General features: G+C 40.8%; 1 protein-coding gene across 3 annotated transcripts in view; it reads right to left on the bottom strand.

The window, feature by feature from the left end:
- LOC121548727 (kelch-like protein 29) overlaps window positions 1–19,935 on the bottom strand; it is a 371,638-nt gene that overhangs the window by 59,226 nt on the left and 292,477 nt on the right. For all 3 annotated transcript variants that reach the window (XM_045210180.1, XM_045210181.1, XM_041860268.2), the window contains 3 exons: window positions 16,543–16,739; window positions 3,201–3,313; window positions 2,848–2,994 (listed from right to left, as the gene is read on the bottom strand). In XM_045210180.1, the coding sequence (XP_045066115.1) occupies window positions 2,848–2,994; window positions 3,201–3,313; window positions 16,543–16,739 (457 nt within the window). The remainder of the gene's footprint in view (window positions 1–2,847; window positions 2,995–3,200; window positions 3,314–16,542; window positions 16,740–19,935) is intronic.

Here is a 19,935-nt window from a genome sequence, read left to right as displayed (position 1 = left end):
CTCCTGAACTCATTTAAACTCTCTTTTCCTTTCTGTGTGTCTTTCTATTCCTAATCTTTCTATTGTGTGTGTGTCTGTGTGTGTCTTTCTATTCTTAACCTTGTGAGTCTTCCACAAACCCATAATTAATGCTATCTCCATGTGTCTCCAAGTGATGTCGAGCTCCGGTATTTATTCTAGCGGATGTTTGAGACAACATAACAGAAAGAAATTGCATATTATTTATTCAGCCACCGCCAACTTGCCAGTGCTGTGTTATGCACGCACACACACAGCCCCCAGCAGTTGTATTCCCCCCCCCCCTTCCTCTCAGAGTGTGTCAGCCCTGTGACAATCGTTCCTGACGTACCATTAAAACATTTCACAGGTTCAGGGGGAGCGATTTCCACTACTCTCCTTTTCCAAATGGCAGGACGGAGGGAGGTGTGGAGGGAGGGAGAAAGGGTAAGTGAAAATGAGCTCGTGGTGAGCAGAGCGTGTCAACTCAACCACTCGCTCTCTAGACTGGGGTCCCCTCCCTCTCTCTAGCGTCATTAGTCTCAGTGTGTCTGTCACACATGGCCCCTAGACTTGAGACTGGCCCTGAGCTCCATCACAGCTCCACTCCTATAATGTCAAGACATACAGCAGAGAGTTAATATCTGAACACAGGGACCCCCCTCTGCCCTCGCCGCTCACTGTATCTCTTCCTCCGTCTCTCTAAATCGCACCTTCGGGAGTGTGTTCTTGTGAGTAAACAAAACCAAAGACCCAAGTCTAAAGCTGTGACCCAAACGGTATCAGCCACAAAAAGGAATGAGCAGTGACTCACCAGTGGGTCCCGACCCTCCATTTGAGAAACTGCTGACTGCTATAAGGGATTAGTTTTATCTGGGACTTTGTGACAAGGTGGCAGAGAAGGAAGGAGGAAAGGAGGAAGAGTGGATGGCAGGTGAAATGGTCTGTCCCATTCCCATTTCACCTTGTTTCCCTGCCAAGGTCTGATTCACTGTTCTCTCCTGTCCAATAGGCTGTGAGATTACTGCTGAACTGCGCTGAGCTAAACGGAAGTGATTGGTCCAAGCCTTTCTGACTGACTTTCATCCTCACTAGAACAGAAGTCATTGTGTGTGTGAAACTACCCCAACACTCTAACCTTGTTAAGGACTCACACTCAATTTTGTGCAGTGCGTTTGCTGCACACAGTTCACTTACATCCTGTGTATTTCCCCATTATCTGCATCGCCTTGTAATGTCTTGACTGCTGTTTGGACAGTAGGTCTTTCATCCAGCACTTTAGAAAAGACATCCTTCTAAAAACCCTCTCTGTAGAAGGCAGAGCTTTACAATGATTTTATAATGTGAAACGTCAAGGCCTGAGAGAAAGTTTCAGTCAAAACACTTATTTGATAATTTAGCCTAAACTGCCTCTAAGAACTGCCTTTCTATGGCCAACACAGACATTAATGTCTATAGTAGCAAGCACCATTATAAAGACCAACTCAATTTATGGAAGTAGTTTCTACTGGCATTGAATCTGGCAAATACAAAGACTAATGTCTATAGTAGCTGAGACCATTACAACGTCCAAGCAGTTTCTACCACCAGTCCATCTGATGAGAGGACGTTATTCTGACTGAGTGACGTTCCCAGTAATGAACTGTTTTAACACGTTACTCATCTCAGCTCCATTGTTAAACAGCAGTCAAGACTGCTTTATTCATGGTGTTTTAGCCTGCACTCCACTGCAGCACCCTATTCCCCATATAGTGCACAACTGTTGACCAGAGCCCTTTGGGTCCTGGTCAAAAGTACAGTACTAAACAGGGAATGGGATGCACTAAATAGGGAACAAGGTTTCATTAGGGATGCAGCCTTAGTATTGGATCCATAATGGTCTGAATCCTGCGGTGATCTCTTCTACAATCCATGTTATCTTCTTCCATATTCATGGAGGTTAGTTAGTCGATGTATTGACCCTGAAACGTATCGACCACCAGTTTTATGTGTAAAATTGTGACATAGTGGACACTCCTCTGTCCATGCATATCTGAGGAATATGACATGATTCCATTGCATTATCATTTCCTAGAAACACAGACCAAGACCCCAATTCAAAAAGCTGCAGATTAATGGAAGCTGCCAGAACAGTGTCCCCCACTCAGAATGTTCATACTGTATCACAGTGTATTTAAACCGACAGCAAGCTAATTCCCTCTCGCGGACAATGTCGTCATTATGAGAACCATACTATTAAAACCTAACTACCAGTCTGCATGATTTTACAGGTGTTTAATTTCTTCAGATGCAGGGCAGAGCACTGTGACGCTAGGTATGGGACGATAGAGGGAGAAGAGTACTGTATCTGCTTGTTAGTGTGTCTAGAGGAGGAAGTGGGTGATGCATATTAAATATAGCTTAACGAGACTTAATATAGACTAGAGGGTGATAGGACTCTGCTGGGGACATGCATAACGGAGTCTCTGTCTCTACACAGCACTAGCTTTTAATGTATTTCTCCTTTTAGGAGCTCTAGTCACAGATAGGAGGGATTCTGGTGTAGAAAACAGATACAGAGATGAGACATGATCAGCACAAAAATGAAACCAGGACGTACTGTATGGGGTAATGGTTGGTGTGTGTGTGTATGTGTGATGATACTGTAGACAGATGGTGTTGTCAGAACAGCATTAAGTCCTGATTAACCAGGTTAGATCAGAGGGCTATATGGCATTACCACATCAAACCAGGCCATACAGTACCCATAAACGCTGAATGAACATGGTGAAAATGGACCAGTAAAAATTGAATCACTCCTACCTTGTTACCACTAGCTCCCTCCTCTCCTCCCCCCCCGCCCCGCCTTACCTGAACTCTGGCGGTGGGGTCTTGTTTGATCCACTTGATGGCGGTCTCGTAGACCAGTTCCTCAGCCTTGGTGGTGAGGCTGTCATTAGACAGGTAGGCCACCAGGTCCTCCTTAGTCACACACAGAATCTCCTCCTGCCCCGCCACCTAGAGCACAGAGGGTTGACACTTGATTGGGATGAAAATCCTGGAGTTCATGCACTGTTTTTATCATGTGTGGCAGGTGTTACGGTAGACTGGGACGGGATAGCAGGGATTAGTACTGCAGATAAAGACCATTCACACAGATACACAGTGTGGTATGTTATTTTTAGGTTTAAAAATTCACTCATCCATCCATTAAATCCACCTACCTCTGGGAAGTTCTGCAGCGCGAAGGCTTTGGCCATGTTGTGGAGCTCTGTACATCTCATAGCTTCAGCCATGGCCAGCACACCTAGACAGTTCCCCACTGTTAGCTGTTTCTCTGCAGAGAGAGGGGGAGAGCGAGAGGGGAATGGGGAGAAAAAGAGAGAGAGATGGAGATTGTCATTCACACATCCCATAAAAAAACTGTCTGGAAAGAGGGGGAGAAAGCAGGGCGAGAGTTGTGGTCTATCTGTGTGTTTATCTGGGGCTGGAGAGAGACTGTAATAGCTGAAACAGCTCCAGGGACAAAGGGGAATCAATCGTTAGGAGCCTACTGAGCACGGCCAGGCGGGGGTCTGGAACAGCATAGCAGGGATTAGTATTGCAGGTAAAGACCTTGGTGTGTGTGTGTGTGTCTGCTGCCTATACAAACATCACAAGGAAAAGTCACAGAGCCACAACAATACAAACATCAGACTGCATATCTAAACAAAACAGGGTTTGTATGACATCAAAGTGTGTTATTCAATTCTAAAGTTAACTCAGTGTGCTGAAGCTGAACAGGAAAACAAACTAATATAACTATTATTTTGTGGTGTGATTGAGAAGATGTGTTTGTACTTTGTCTGAGAGACAGGGGTAATAACTAGAGCTAGATGGATCAATACCTTTACAGAGCAGTAGACAGAATTACAAGAATTTTGATTTTATGGCTTTCAGTGATTTCTGAATTACCCTGCACAACAACATAGCATCTGTTCGCACTAACTGCCATAATGAATGACCATGTAACTTCTATGGTGCTCGTGCTCCATCTACATGTAATGACTTTGTAGATGTGTTGTATAACTGTACACATTACATTGTGTTGGTTGGATCAGTTTTCTATTTCTTGTGACTTGATGTTCTAATATTTGGGCAAATAATATAATGTGCAATATAGGTTACCCATGTGTATTGAAATGTGTTTTTGGTGTTTTTGTCACACTAAAAAATCGGATCAACTCAATACACCATGGCCAAACTAGGCCAAGTTCATTTCTTCCATTTCTCTTCAGTACATTTGTTAAGAATTTCAATATCCTTGATATAATATCAATTTCTTTTTTCCAAGGTTATACACTGTCATACACTGCACTTGAGCGTTGTTGAGATTCTTGCTGTAATGAAAAGCGCTATACAAATCAAATCTATTATTATTATTATTACTACTATGTCTCCATTCTAACAATCAAATGTCATGAATCATGTTCAGGCGGGCGGAATGGACTGATGTACTGATTGTGATGAAGTCTGACTACACTACAAATGGTTTCCCTGTTTTTAACAAGTCCATATCGTCGGATGAAACGAGAAAAACAGATCAATATTTATTTTCACAGTCTTTTCCCTCTCCTTTACAGCTCTGACCTTTTTCATCTCATATCCAGACATCATATCCCTACCTTGCCTTACAGCTCTCCCCACCAATCTCCATTAAATGGTAAGTATAAGCTGACATTTACAATTTCCCAGTCCCTTGACCTCCTAAACCCATGACTATGCATTTGCTCCTCAGTTGACCCCTGGGCTCGCCCCCCCACCAACCTTTCAAACACCCCTCCCCTCACCTCTTTTTCCCAGACCCATATCCTCATCCCTGCCTTGTCTAGGTATCGATTGGCCTAGAGCATCTGTGGGATTTGACATTTAACTGACAATTGTTCCCTGACCTTCTTATGAATCTGTCCTGGCACCTCCTAAACCCTGAGGGCCGAGAGGAGAGGGGAAGAGCTCATTCAAAGTTGTTGTTTTTTTATATGGCAATGTTTATATGATCCCCTTCCAAAGAGTCCCATTGTTTGTGCGTAGCACCATCAAGTTCTACATTCCACCGACAGAATGCACCGAGTTCATTTCTTCATATTAACAACTGTAAGTTAGCTATTTTTATAACACCATACTTGTAAATAATTAGCTTGTAATGTGTTGATTTTCCTGTTATGATGAATAAAACATTGGCTACAGTTAAACTCAAAACGTTGTCAGATGCTGAAATTAGCCCACCCAACTACCTCATCCCCGCATTGTTATTTATTTTGCTAATTTGCACCCCAGTATCCCTATTTGCACATCATCATTTGCACATCTATCATTCCAGTGTTAATACGAAATTGTAACTATTTTGCACTATGCCTATTTATTGCCTTACCTCCATAACTTACTACATTCACACACACTGTATATATATTTTGTTGCCTTTTTTACTTTGTTTACCCCATATGTAACACTGTTGTTGTTTTTAATCGCACTGCTTTACTTTATCTTGGCCAGGTCGCAGTTGTAAATGAGAACTTGTTCTCAACTGGCTTACCTGGTTAAATAAAGGTGAAATAAATAAATAAGAAAATAAAGATACACTACTGGTCAAAAGGTTTAGAACACATACTCATTCCAGGGTTTTTCTTTATTTTTACTATTTTCTACATTGTAGAATAGTAGTGAAGACATCAAAACTATGAAATAACACATATGGAATCATGTAGTAACCAAAAAAGTGTTAAATCAAAATATATTTGAGATTCTTCAAAGTAGCCTTGATGACAGCTTTGCACACTCTTGGCATTCTCTCAACCAGCTTCATGAGGAATGCTTTTCCAACAGTCTTGAAGGAGTTCCCACATATGCTGAGCACTTGTTGGCTGCTTTTCCTTCACTCTGCGGTCCAACTCATCCCAAACCATCTCAATTAAGTTGAGGTTGGGGATCTCAATTAAGTTGAGGTTGGGGGATTTCAGAGGCCAGGTCATCTGACACAGCACTCCATTACTCTCATTGGTCAAATAGCCCTTACACAGCCTGGAGGTGTTTTGGATTATTGTCCTGTTGAAAAACAAAATGATAGTCCCACTAAGCGCAAACCAGATGGGATGGCGTATCGCTGCAGAATGCTGTGGTAGCCATGCTGGTTAAGTGTGCCTTGAATTCTAAATAAATCACAGACAGTGTCACCAGCAACGCACCCTCACACCATCCCACCACCTCCTCCATGCTTCACGGTGGGAACCACACATGCGGAGAGCATCCGTTCACCTACACTGCATCTCACAAAGACAAGGCAGTTGGAACCAAAAATCTAAAAATGTGGAATCATCAGACCAAAAGGACAGATTTCCACCGGTCTAATGTCCATTGCTCGTGTTTCTTGGCCCAAGCAAGTCTCATCTTCTTATTGGTATCCTTTAGTAGTGGTTTCTTTGCAGCAATTCCACCATGAAGGCCTGATTCACGCAATCTCCTCTGAACAGTTGATGTTGAGATGCGTCTGTTACTTGAACTCCGTGAAGCATTTATTTGGGCTGCAATTTCTGAGGCTGGTAACTCTTATGAACTTATCCTCTGCAGCAGAGGTAACTCTGGGTCTTCCATTCCTGTGGCGGTCCTCATGAGAGCAGGTTTCATCATAGCGCTTGATGGTTTTTGTGACTGCACTTGAAGACATTTTCCTGACTGACTGACCTTCATGTCTTAAAGTAATGATGGACTGTCGTTTCTCTTTGCTTATTTGTGCTGTTCTTGCCATAAACATGGACTTGGTATTTTTGAATGTTTGTTTGTTTATTTATTTATTTATTTTTGGGGGGGGGGGGTAGACCAGCTTAATATTGCAGATAGATTGTAACTTCCATCAATGTAATTGTCTGCATCACTTCCAATCCCCCATATTTCTTATATATATATATATACTCCCCTTTATTGCTTTTCAACCCCGACATCCTTTCCCTACTTGGGGTAAATTAGTGAACAACAATGCCCAGGCCTCTACTTCCAGCCTATACTTACTATCTACACCTTATGGACACATTCAATTTCACAAGAATTCTATTTTATTTGTTTTTGCTCCTGAACTACTTCTAATCTCAACCTCTCCGATCATTTTCATGATGTCCATCCGGTTTGCTTCTATATGCCATATCTTTCTAACTGTGCTCTTTCCCAAAAGCTCCCAACATACAACCTATATACTTATTATGGACACAGTATGCTTACATTATTAGTTATCTTGTTATTATTTATTGTTATTTGTTATTAGTCCCATCCTTCAACTCCATTCAATACCTCCCATCTATCTTTTAACACCATCCATATAGGATTTCTATTTGCCATATATATTTCAACCGTACTGTGATGTTTTACAAAAGTTCTGAACCTTTCTATTCTCATTGCTTCTACAGATTGTGAATTAAAAATAAACATTTTTGCTAAAAGTATTACATTATTGATCGATTGACTATGACTTTTCAGATCACCCAGTAATGCTATCTGCAAGGTTAGCTCCAGGTAAATATTGCAATCCTTTAGCCATTCCTGGACCTGTGTCCAAGCTACAAATGGACAGAACCAAAACAAATGATCTAATGATTCTGTCTCTTCGCAGCAAAATCTGCAGAGCTGGGAAGATTGTATCCCCCATATAAATAACATTCTATTGGTAGCAAGAATTTTATATAATAATTTAAATTGAAAGATTCTAATTTTTGAATCCGGTGTCGTTTTGCGTGTCAGTTCATAAACACTATGCCATGGGATCGGTATGTCAAAAATCTCTTCCCAACTATTTTGAAATGTATATGGGACGGCTGTCAATCCTTTGGTCCTTAAGTGAAACTGATATACTTTTTTATTTATCACAGTTTTCCTTAACCAATTATGTTCTTTAATGCAAGGCCGACAGACAAGTTCCTTACTTTCTCCCCCTTCCACTTTTGCAGTAAGGCTGCAATTATTTGGTTGTAATTTTGGGTAGAGCAGACATTTCCATATGTTTTTGTTAGCTGCATGTGCGACATAACTCCACCAGTCCTACCGATGATATCATTTACGAAGATTATACCTTTTTTAAACATTCTGTCAAAAAATTAAGTTTTTTTGTCAATTAGTATATTTGAATTTAACCACAATATTTGTTGCATTATTTGTTCTGTCGTTTCTGGAGGATTAAATTGAAATTGCAACCAACTTTCTATGGCTTGTTTTAGAAATAGTGATATTTGGGAGATGATTTCCTTTTCAGATAACTGAAAATGAGAGGTTGTAATCTGAATAAAGAGAAAAAGGCCATTCTTGAACATTGGGTGAGACCAGTTCGGATTTAAGTGTAACTTTTGTATGACTGACGCTTTTAGTGATAGGTCTGATGCTTTAATATTTAATAATTTCTGTCCTCCGAATTCATATTCATTATATAAATATGCCCTTTTAATTTTGTCTGGCTTGCCGTTCCAAATAAAATTGAATATTTTTTTCTCATATAATTTAAAAAACTGTTCGCTAGTCGTAGGCAAGACCATAAGCAAATAGGTAAACTGGGATAATATTAAAGAGTTAATCAGGGTGATTTTTCCACAAATTGACAGGTATTTTCCTTTCCATGGTAGCAAGATCTTATCTATTTTTGCTAACTTTCTATTAAAATGTATTGAAGTGAGATCATTTATTTCCTTTGGGATATGTATTCCGAGTATATCCACATCACCATCAGACCATTTTATTTGTAAACTACATGGTAATGTAACATTTTTATTTTTTAGTGATCCAATACGTAATATAGTACAATTGTCATAATTTGGTTGTAATCCAGATAGGTTAGAAAATGTATCTAGATCCTTTATGAGGCTGTGGAGGGATTCTAGTTGTGGATTTAAAAGAAAACATTAATCATCAGCGTACAATGACACCTTTGTTTTTAAGCCCTGGATTTCTAATCCTCTGATATTATTATTGGATCTGATTTTAATAGCTAACATCTCGATGGCCACAATAAATAGATATGCCGATAGTGGACAACCTTGTTTCACTCCTCTTGACAGTTTAAAACTTTGAGAAATAGCCATTATTTACTATTTTACACCTAGGGTTACTATACATGATTTTGACCCATTTTATAAGAGATTCTCCAAAATTGAAATGCTCCAGGCATTTATATATAAACCCCAGTCGTACTTTATCAACTGCCTTTTCGAAGTCTGCTATGAATAGCAGGCCTGATTTCCCATATTCTCCATAGTGTTCTATTGTTTCCAATACTTGCCTTATATTATCTCCAATGTATCTTCCATGTAAAAAACCTGTCTGATTAGAATGAATAATATTCGACAATCCCTTTTTAATTCTATGCGCTATACATTTTGCTAGAATTTTTCCTTCACAACACTGAAGTGTAAGGGGCCTCCAATTTTTTTAATGGACTGGATCTTTATAGATCAGACCTTCTTTCTTGAGTGTCAGATAATCTACCATTTACATAGGAGAGGTTAAAACATGCTAATAACGGTCCTCTTAGTATATCAAAACAGGTTTGGTATACCTCGACTGGTATGCCATCCAACCCTGGAGTTTTCCCGGACTTAAAGTCTTTAATTGCATCCAAAAGTTCCTCCTCTGTAATTTCACCTTCACATGAGTCTTTCTGTATGGCTGTTAATTTTACATTATCAATAGAAAACAAATATCTACAATTACAGTGGGGAAAAAAGTATTTAGTCAGCCACCAATTGTGCAACTTCTCCCACTTAAAAAGATGAGAGAGGCCTGTAATTTTCATCATAGGTACACGTCAACTATGACAGACAAATAGAGAATTTTTTTTCCAGAAAATCACATTGTAGGATTTTTAATGAATTCATTTGCAAATTATGGTAGAAAATAAGTATTTGGTCACCTACAAACAAGCAAGATTTCTGGCTCTCACAGACCTGTAACTTCTTCTTTAAGAGGCTCCTCTGTCCTCCACTCGTTACCTGTATTAATGGCACCTGTTTGAACTTGTTATCAGTATAAAAGACACCTGTCCACAACCTCAAACAGTCACACTCCAAACTCCACTATGGCCAAGACCAAAGAGCTGTCAAAGGACACCAGAAACAAAATTGTAGACCTGCACCAGGCTGGGAAGACTGAATCTGCAATAGGTAAGAAGCTTGGTTTGAAGAAATCAACTGTGGGAGCAATTATTAGGAAATGGAAGACATACAAGACCACTGATAATCTCCCTCGATCTGGGGCTCCACGCAAGATCTCACCCCGTGGGGTCAAAATGATCACAAGAACGGTGAGCAAAAATCCCAGAACCACACGGGGGGACCTAGTGAATGACCTGCAGAGAGCTGGGACCAAAGTAACAAAGCCTACCATCAGTAACACACTACGCCGCCAGGGACTCAAATCCTGCAGTGCCAAATGTGTCCCCCTGCTTAAGCCAGTACATGTCCAGGCCCGTCTGAAGTTTGCTAGAGTGCATTTGGATGATCCAGAAGAGGATTGGGAGAATGTCATATGGTCAGATGAAACCATAATAGAACTTGACGTGTTTGGAGGACAAAGAATGCTGAGTTGCATCCAAAGAACACCATACCTACTGTGAAGCATGGGGGTGGAAACATCATGCTTTGGGGCTGTTTTTCTGCAAAGGGACCAGGACGACTGATCCGTGTAAAGGAAAGAATGAATGGGGCCATGTATCGTGAGATTTTGAGTGAAAACCTCCTTCCATCAGCAAAGGCATTGAATATGAAACGTGGCTGGGTCTTTCAGCATGACAATGATCCCAAACACACCGCCCGGGCAACGAAGGAGTGGCTTCGTAAGAAGCATTTCAAGGTCCTGGAGTGGCCTAGCCAGTCTCCAGATCTCAACCCCATAGAAAATCTTTGGAGGGAGTTGAAAGTCCGTGTTGCCCAGCGACAGCCCCAAAACATCACTGCTCTAGAGGAGATCTGCATGGAGGAATGGGCCAAAATACCAGCAACAGTGTGTGAAAACCTTGTGAAGACTTACAGAAAACGTTTGACCTGTGTCATTGCCAACAAAGGGTATATAAAAAAGTATTGAGAAACTTTTGTTATTGACCAAATACTTATTTTCCACCATAATTTGCAAATAAATTCATTAAAAATCCTACAATGTGATTTTCTGGATTTTTCTTTCTCATTTTGTCTGTCATAGTTGATGTGTACCTATGATGAAAATTACAGGCCTCTCTCATCTTTTTAAGTGGGAGAACTTGCACAATTGGTGGCTGACTAAATACTTTTTTTCCCCACTGTAGCTTCAGTTAGAGGAGATGGAGGCGACTGAAAAGAAAACATATGCTTAAAGTACTTTGTTTCCTCCTAATTTGGTGAATCATGGGTGACTCCGTCAATTGTAACCAGTTTCATTAAGTTATTTTTGGTAGCATTCCTATGTTGAAGATTAAAAAAGAATTCTGTGCATTTTTCCCCATATTCCATCCAGTTTGCTTTATTTTTATAATATATTACACTTGATCTTTCTTGAGTAAGTTTCTCCATTTCTTTTTCCTCTAATTTATTCTGAGCCTCTATGTTACAGTTATTATTGCCATTATCTGTTCTGTTAGACTTTCTATTTCCTTTGTTAGTACAGTGAGGGAAAAAAGTATTTGATCCCCTGCTGATTTTGTACGTTTGCCCACTGACAAAGACATGATCAGTCTATAATTTTAATGGTAGATTTATTTGAACAGTGAGAGACAGAATAACAACAAAAAAATCCAGAAAAACGCATGTAAAAAATGTTATAAATTGATTTGCATTTTAAATGAGGGAAATAAGTATTTGACCCCTCTGCAAAACATGATTTAGTACTTGGTGGCAAAACCCTTGTTGGCAATCACAGAGGTCAGACGTTTCTTGTAGTTGGCCACCAGGTTTGCACACATCTCAGGAGGGATTTTGTCCCACTCCTCTTTGCAGATCTTCTCCAAGTCATTAAGGTTTCGAGGCTGACGTTTGGCAACTCGAACCTTCAGCTCCCTCCACAGATTTTCTGTGGGATTAAGGTCTGGAGACTGGCTAGGCCACTCCAGGACCTTAATGTGCTTCTTCTTGAGCCACTCCTTTGTTGCCTTGGCCGTGTGTTTTGGGTCATTGTCATGCTGGAATACCCATTCACGACCCATTTTCAATGCTCTGGCTGAGGGAAGGAGGTTCTCACCCAAGATTTGACGGTACATGGCCCCGTCCATCGTCCCATTGATGCGGTGAAGTTGTCCTGTCCCCTTAGCAGAAAAACACCCCCAAAGCATAATGTTTCCACCTCCACGTTTGACGGTGGGGATGGTGTTCTTGGGGTCATAGGCAGCATTCCTCCTCCTCCAAACACGGCGAGTTGAGTTGATGCCAAAGAGCTCGATTTTGGTCTCATCTGACCACAACACTTTCACCTAGTTCTCCTCTGAATCATTCAGATGTTCATTGGCAAACTTCAGATGGGCCTGTATATGTGCTTTCTTGAGCAGGGGGACCTTGCGGGCACTGCAGGATTTCAGTCCTTCACGGCGTAGTCTGTTACAAATTGTTTTCTTGGTGACTATGGTCCAAGCTACCTTGGGATCATTGACAAGATCCTCCCATGTAGTTCTGGGCTGATTCCTTACCGTTCTCATGATCATTGCAACTCCACGAGGTGAGATCTTGCATGGAGCCCCAGGCAGAGGGAGATTGACAGTTCTTTTGTGTTTCTTCCATTTGCGAATAATCGCACCAACTGTTGTCACCTTCTCACCAAGCTGCTTGGCGATGGTCTTGTAGCCCATTCCAGCCTTGTGTAGGTCTACAATCTTGTCCCTGACATCCTTGGAGAGCTCTTTGGTCTTGGCCATGGTGGAGAGTTTGGAATCTGATTGATTGATTGCTTCTGTGGACAGGTGTCCACAGTGTGCTCCTAATCTCAGCTCATTACCTGTATAAAAGACACCTGGGAGCCAGAAATCTTTCTGATTGAGAGGGGGTCAAATACTTATTTCCCTCATTAAAATGCAAATCAATTTATAACATTTTTGACATGCATTTTTCTGGATTTTGTTGTTGTTATTCTGTCTCTCACTGTTCAAATAAACCTACCATTAAAATTAGACTGATCATTTCTTTGTCAGTGAGCAAACGCACAAAATCAGCAGGGGATCAAATACTTTTTTCCCTCACTGTATAAACTCTTTTGACCTAAATTGCTTTTGTTTTCGAGATGAGTACTGAATTGCATGGCCTCTAAAGGCACATTTAAAGGTGTCCCATACAATAAGTGGATTTGCTGTACCTATGTTATGTCGGAAAAAGTCAGTTATAAATTCCTTTGTTCTAATTTTAAATACATTATCATCCAATAGGCTTTGATTACATTTCCAATATCCTCGCCCACGTGGAAATTCAGTAAGAGTAATGTATATGCTAATTATATGATGGTCCGACCGCATTCTGTCCCCTATCAACACTTTTTAAACTTTTGGTGCCAACGAGAATGAGATAAGAAAGAAGTCAATACGACTAGCTTGATTGAGTCTCCGCCATGTATATCTCACTAGATCAGTATATTTAAGCCTCCATATATCTACTACTTCTAATGTATCCATGACATTCACAATTTCCTAAAGAGCATGTGGGTGATTGTTTGTGGTGTGATTTCCTTTACGGTCCATTGAGCTATTTAAAACAGTATTATAATCCCCCACCATAATAATATTGTCTTGAATTGCTTGCAGGGTTGATCATTTATTATATATATTGTCAAAGAAGTGTGGATCATCATTATTTGGTCCGTAAAGGTTAATGAGCCATACCTGTTTATGGTCCAATAACATATTTAAAATAATCCATCTACCTTGCGTATCTATTTGGACAATTTGCACATTCGGATCGAAATTACTATTAATTAATATCATCACCCCTTTTGAATTTCTTTGCCCATGGGAGAAGTATACCCCCCCCTTCCTTTTTCCACGCAACTTAATCTCGAATTGTTGAATGAGTTTCCAGTATACAATAGATATTATATTCCTTCTCTTTGAGCCATGTAAATATTGTTCTTCTTTTGTTATTATCAGCTAAGCCATTACAATTATAACTGGCTATACTTATTTCACAATACACCATAATGAGATACAAGTTTCAAGTCTATTTATCATTATATATGTTTGTAAATTTACCAATAAAAAAGTACCGTAATGATTGAGTGTCCATATAGCTGTACTGTGATATTTGCATTGCTACTGAGTAACCCTTCAATTGTTCTCCACTAACCCGCTAAAGCCCCTCCCCATCCCAAGTTGAGCAGTCATCCCGGTGATCGGCATCCCACCCACGTCCCTCCGTATCCCTAAGGGTCCGAGAGGCCAGGACCCATCCATCGAAAACAGCACACAGTGCCACCCACAAAACAGAAGCAGATTAACCGCCAAAAGCATTTCCAATGCTGTCACCTCTAGATATAAACTATTTTTAAAAAAATATGCATATCCTATTTCCCATCATTTTCAATTAATATGCGTAATAATGTCGGCAGTTCATGCGTATGATTTTAACATACAACCCGGATTGCCATTGTATTACATTTAATTTATTGACAAGCAATTATTATCCAAGCAGATAATTCCCGTGGTCCTCCCTAATTACTTTTAGAATAGCCATGGAGTAGTCTTTGTGTCTCTGAACATTTGGTTGTTGATATACAGTTTATCCACCTCGAGTGCAACATGTTTCCCTTTTCATCTGTTTTCCTTGAAGATTGGATACAGAACTTTGCGCCTTTCAGCAATCTCCCTCGGGAACTGATCATTCATGCCTATTTTCATGCCAGCAAGTCTTTTCCCTAGTCTTTTAACCATTGCTTTATCCTTAAAAAATGCAAATTTGGCAACGATTGGGCGCTCATATTTCTGTCCTCTTTTTCCGAAACAGTGTACACGTTCGAGTTGGATTTTATCGACAGCCTCGAGTGGGATTTGTAGCGCTGTATGCAGGAAGTCCTTCATAATTTTCTCTGTTATTTCTCCCTCCTTTTCCTGAATACCCGTAAGTACTAGATTTTCTCTCATCAATCTAGTTTGGATGTCCAGTAAGGCTTCTTTCAGAAGGTTGTTCTCCTTTTTAAGTCCGTTTCCATCTTAGAGACTGTCACTTTCATTTTTTGGTTTCTTTCTCCATTACCAAAGCTTTTTCGTCACTCATTTGAAGACTCGCTTTCAACTCTTTTACGTCCTTACTGACCAATTCTAGTATGCCCAATTTGTCATTTATCAACTTCAACAGGTCGCTTTCCACACTTACAGATGATATATGCTTTTCACCATTGGGTCTGGTATCAGTCGACGAGTCGCGTTTTCTCTTGGGGATCGGCTCTCCTCGCTTATCTTCCGCCATGTTTTGGTGTTGTGTGTTGTTGTAATATTTGTCGATATATTTCTCTAGCCTTATGATCTGTTTTGTGTTATTATCCAGATTGAATTATATTAACTGCGAATTTATGAAATGCTAATCTTTAGTCTAACTTACTGATTTTGAATATTATGTTTTTATCTTGAGGTGGTTTGGACTTGGTATTTTACCAAATAGGGCTATCTTTTGTATACCACCCCTACCTTGTCACAATACAACTGATTGGCTCAAATACATTAAGGAAAGAAATTCCACAAATTAACTTTTAACAAGGCACACCTGTTAATTGAAATGCATTCCAGGTGACTACCTCATGAAGCTGGTTGAGAGAATGCAAAGAGTGTGCAAAGCTGTCATCAAGGCAAAGGGTGGCTACTTTGAAGAATCTCAAATATAAAAAATATTTTGATTTGTTTAACACTTTTTTAGTTACTACATGATTCCATGTGTGTTATTTCATAGTGTTGATGTCTTCACTATTATTCTACAATGTAGAAAATAGTAAAAATAAAGAAAAACCCTTGAATGAGTAGGTGTTCTAAAACTTTTGACCGGTAGTGTATGTATGTTCTGGTAATTATAAGCTGGCTAGCCAGATAGCCCCAGCCCAGTCCATAGATTAGGGCCTAATACATTTATTTCAATTGACTGATTTCCTTATATGAACTGTAATTCAGTAAAATCATTTAAATTGTTGCATGTTGCTTTTATATTTTTGTTCAGTATACTTTTCATAATGACAAGTTTGATGTTGGACGAAAACAGAATGATCATAATTTAATGCATGCCAAAGCCGGCAAGATGAAAGGTGATGTTTACACAGACAGCGACAACTATAGAGAAAATACTACAAAGATCACTAGGTCCAGAAGCGGAAATAAATGTCCTGCGTCTGTTACTGTCTAAACCTTTCAGATATAAAGAAAAAGGCGGTATGAGGTATAAAGGGCTAAGAACGAGCCAAGCTCTGGGTGTTTAGAAAGCAACTCTTTTTTTACTCCGGTGGAAACTTTGGACACCTGACAGCAAGGGTGTGAGGGACAATGCGCCAACGACGGAAACTCAGGCTTAGTGTGATGAGACACACACCACACCCCGCCTCCCCCCCAAACACACACCCAGTGCCATAGCTACATACCTAGGAAGGACACACAGACTTTGCAGAAGGTGTTGAATTGGAACTTGTTGGCAGCCTCTAGCAGTGTCCTGGCGTTAGCGGAGTCTATAACCAGAGAACCTGTGTAGACAAACTCCAGCAGCAGCTCCAACACGTCAGCTCCAATGTTGCTCATCTGCAGCTCTAGCTTTTCTCCACTCCTGGTCTCCCCAGATGACCTGACCAACCAACCACGGTAGACAGGAGTTAGACACTGAAGAGACGCACACACACCTAGGACTAGGGCTACACACGCGCGCGCACACACACACACACACACACACACACACACACACACACACACACACACACACACACACACACACGTACAAACACACAACCTGCATCAATAGAAAAGGGTGAAATAACAGAATCAATACAACACGATAGAATACAGTAGAAAGGGGGAAGGTAGAGAAATTCTGTTTGGTCTTGGTTTTACAGTAAGCCACTAGGGTTTGTAACAGTACACAGTTATGTTTGTTTGTGCTCCATCTGAAACAAAATAGTTCTCTCAAGACAAGGATTAGGAAAGCACAAGGGACTGCTTTGTCTTTATCAAGGCAAATTAATATCCAAAAGGCATGCTTTGACATGTGTTCTCATGTATGCAGATATTCAAGGAGATGCATACAGGATAGTGGGAGACAGAAGACCGAGAGGAGGAGGTGATATAACCACACATGCACTGATAGATGGAAGATCCCTAGGTATGTTAACGGTCTGATGTTTCAACCCTATTGTAACGGAAGACCTCAAGCTATGTTAGCTGTGGTATGTTTGAATGCTAGCCTGCTGTTGCTCCCAATACTACTATAATGTATTGCTATCCTGTGTTGTATATCAGAACTACATACTGAGGCGCTGGGTGGCTTGTATGGGCATTGCAACAGAATGGGATATCTGTAGCTAACGTATAGTCCTCTGTGATTAGTTTACGTTTTGGAAATTTCCGGGGGTTTATAGAAGTGTTAAGTTACGCCTCGCCACCCGCGTTTAATGTCCCATGTGACACAACATTATCTAGTCAAGGGCAAAATAAACAGAACCAATGCCCCAGAATAAAGTGTGAGATACTGTGTCCTTCCCCCGAGGGCTGTGGACATAAACAATATGACAACTACCAAGGATTGAGATGGATGGGGTGTGTTCTCCTCCTGTTGGTCACACTGCATAATGCTCTGTGTCTGTCTGTTTCAAATGTTACTGTCTCCTACTGGGTTGGTGTGAGACTCAATAAGGGGAGCTTTTACAGAGCATACACTCAGTCATAGTGGTTGATGCGAGATGCAGACAGACGGACACACAGACAGACATATGGGCAGAATGGTTAGAGTGAAGAGGAAGGAGGGAGGGAGAGAGAGAGAGGGGGGAAGAGGGTTGGTTCTTCCACAGGGACCAGCAGCCATCCTTCAGAGGGGGATTTGAGAGGGGAGGGGGGGTTCCATGTTCCATGACTGTTCCTGGGTCTTTTAAATAAGAGATCCCTCCCTGCCCCCCCACCACACCTAAACCCAAAGCCCCCAAGCCTCTGCCCCCAGCTCGCTGCCACATTCACCAGTATCCTGTATGCCTGAATATGAACGTAGTAGACATTAGTGGTCATTGAGCCATCTTAGGAGGTGAGAGAAGGGGAGAAGGACAACGCAAAAAAATAAATAAGACAATGGGGATCTGTCTCTGCATGGACGGACATAGGGAGGCTGGAAAGACCAAGACAGTTATAATATATCAAAACTTTATTTTTCTCCTGCAAAGCAAAAAGCCATAGTGTTGTTATGTTATTACCTTCCCGCCCTATGCTATGGCAGTATTAAAGCTAGAAAAAAGGGGGAGGTTGGGGGTGTAGTCCAGGGTTAAGCGATGGCGGGGAAGAGAAAAGAAATAAAAGAGAAAATAAAAAAACAACAGCATGCTCATCAACCAGGTCAATCAATTAGTGCAATGGGAATCGGCTCAAGTGGCAATTTGTTTTGTCTGAGTGTTTTTGTTATAGAAATGTGCTTTCCGCTTCTTCTCACAGAGGTGGCTGTTTATACTGCTGCATCTGATTGCAGACTTGTTTTTTTAGAATGTAAAAGAGGGAGAGAAAGGGAGAGAGAGAGGGGAAGTAAAAAAGGAGCGATAGGGAGACAGAGAGGAATCGGTTTATGAAAAATGCATCAATATATTTTCCGGGGAAAGAGTCTTTAATTCAGCATAGACTGTCAGAAAGGGGAGGAGAAAAAGATGATGCCATATATGGGTTTCTAATGTGTCCTGTTAAAGTACTATTTTACAGGGAACGCATTGATCATGTTATCTAAAATGACATTTCAGCCCTGATTCCCGCAGACATTTTACTCTGTGTGCTCAGTGGAATCTATGCCCATCCTAAATATAATATTTTCTGGGAGAAAACAAAATGTTACTTGTTTGTTTATTCTATCATCAAGAAAAAAGAAAAATCAAACATGGATTCAACATAGATAAGAGTGCCTGATCGCTTGACAAAGTTAGTAGTTGTTTCTGCTTGTTCTTTCATATTGGAGGCTTCAAGCCACACAAAGAGAACCAGTACTTACATCGGTATTATAATGGCTCATTTCCACTGAGGATTTACCCCAGTGTTTTACCCAAAAGGCTCAGACTTTTCTGTTTCCATCTATGCGGGCCGGCACCCGTGTCTCACTGGGTCAATGGCGCCGGTGGACCTGCTCTGACTTGAAGCCAAGGCAAGGCCCTGGATACTTTTAAGCCTCATTTACATAACAATGGCAAACTGTGAACTTTAAGACATTCTCACAAAGCAACAGTCTTGAATGATGCAGAGGTTGTTGATTCTGCTCACAAATCTTTAGTGTCACACTCATGATGAAAACACGATAACACTCGAGCTGGTGTGGGGGTAAGTCTCAGTGGAAAAGCACCATAAGTGTGTTTTGAGCGGCCAGTGTGTCACAGCTAGTAGTCTGTGGGCACGGAGGTTCAGAATCATATCCTGAGCTGGACAAACTGCTGTTTTTGGTCTTAAGAGCAAAGCATTGAGGGAGTAAATGCTGCTGTATGAGAGAATAAAATGTACAATTATTTTAAAAAAGGCCAGTTCCTTTATTTTGGACTATTATTATTACCACCGCTTCTGTAGAGACATAGGATGGGGAGGAAAGAAGCCTTGTTCAAACTTGTCTACACTGAGCTGTTGATCTGAGGGTCCATCATAAGTTTCTAGGTTTGATTATGCTTTCCACTGCTGTGCCCCTATGGTTTACAGTGATGCAGAGCAGCACGCAGTACTGCACCCAGCAGGCAAAGCTGGTTAGAATGAAGTCATTCTGCTTATGAACTGGCTGTAATGACGTTGTTTCAACGTATTTCAGTTTTGCCTGCTGGGTA

This window comes from Coregonus clupeaformis, chromosome 33 (genome assembly GCF_020615455.1).
Source record: "Coregonus clupeaformis isolate EN_2021a chromosome 33, ASM2061545v1, whole genome shotgun sequence".
Taxonomy (NCBI): Eukaryota; Metazoa; Chordata; class Actinopteri; order Salmoniformes; family Salmonidae; genus Coregonus; species Coregonus clupeaformis.
The sequence above is the reverse complement of the archived record's forward strand: the minus strand, read 5'-3'. Positions and strand labels throughout refer to the sequence as shown.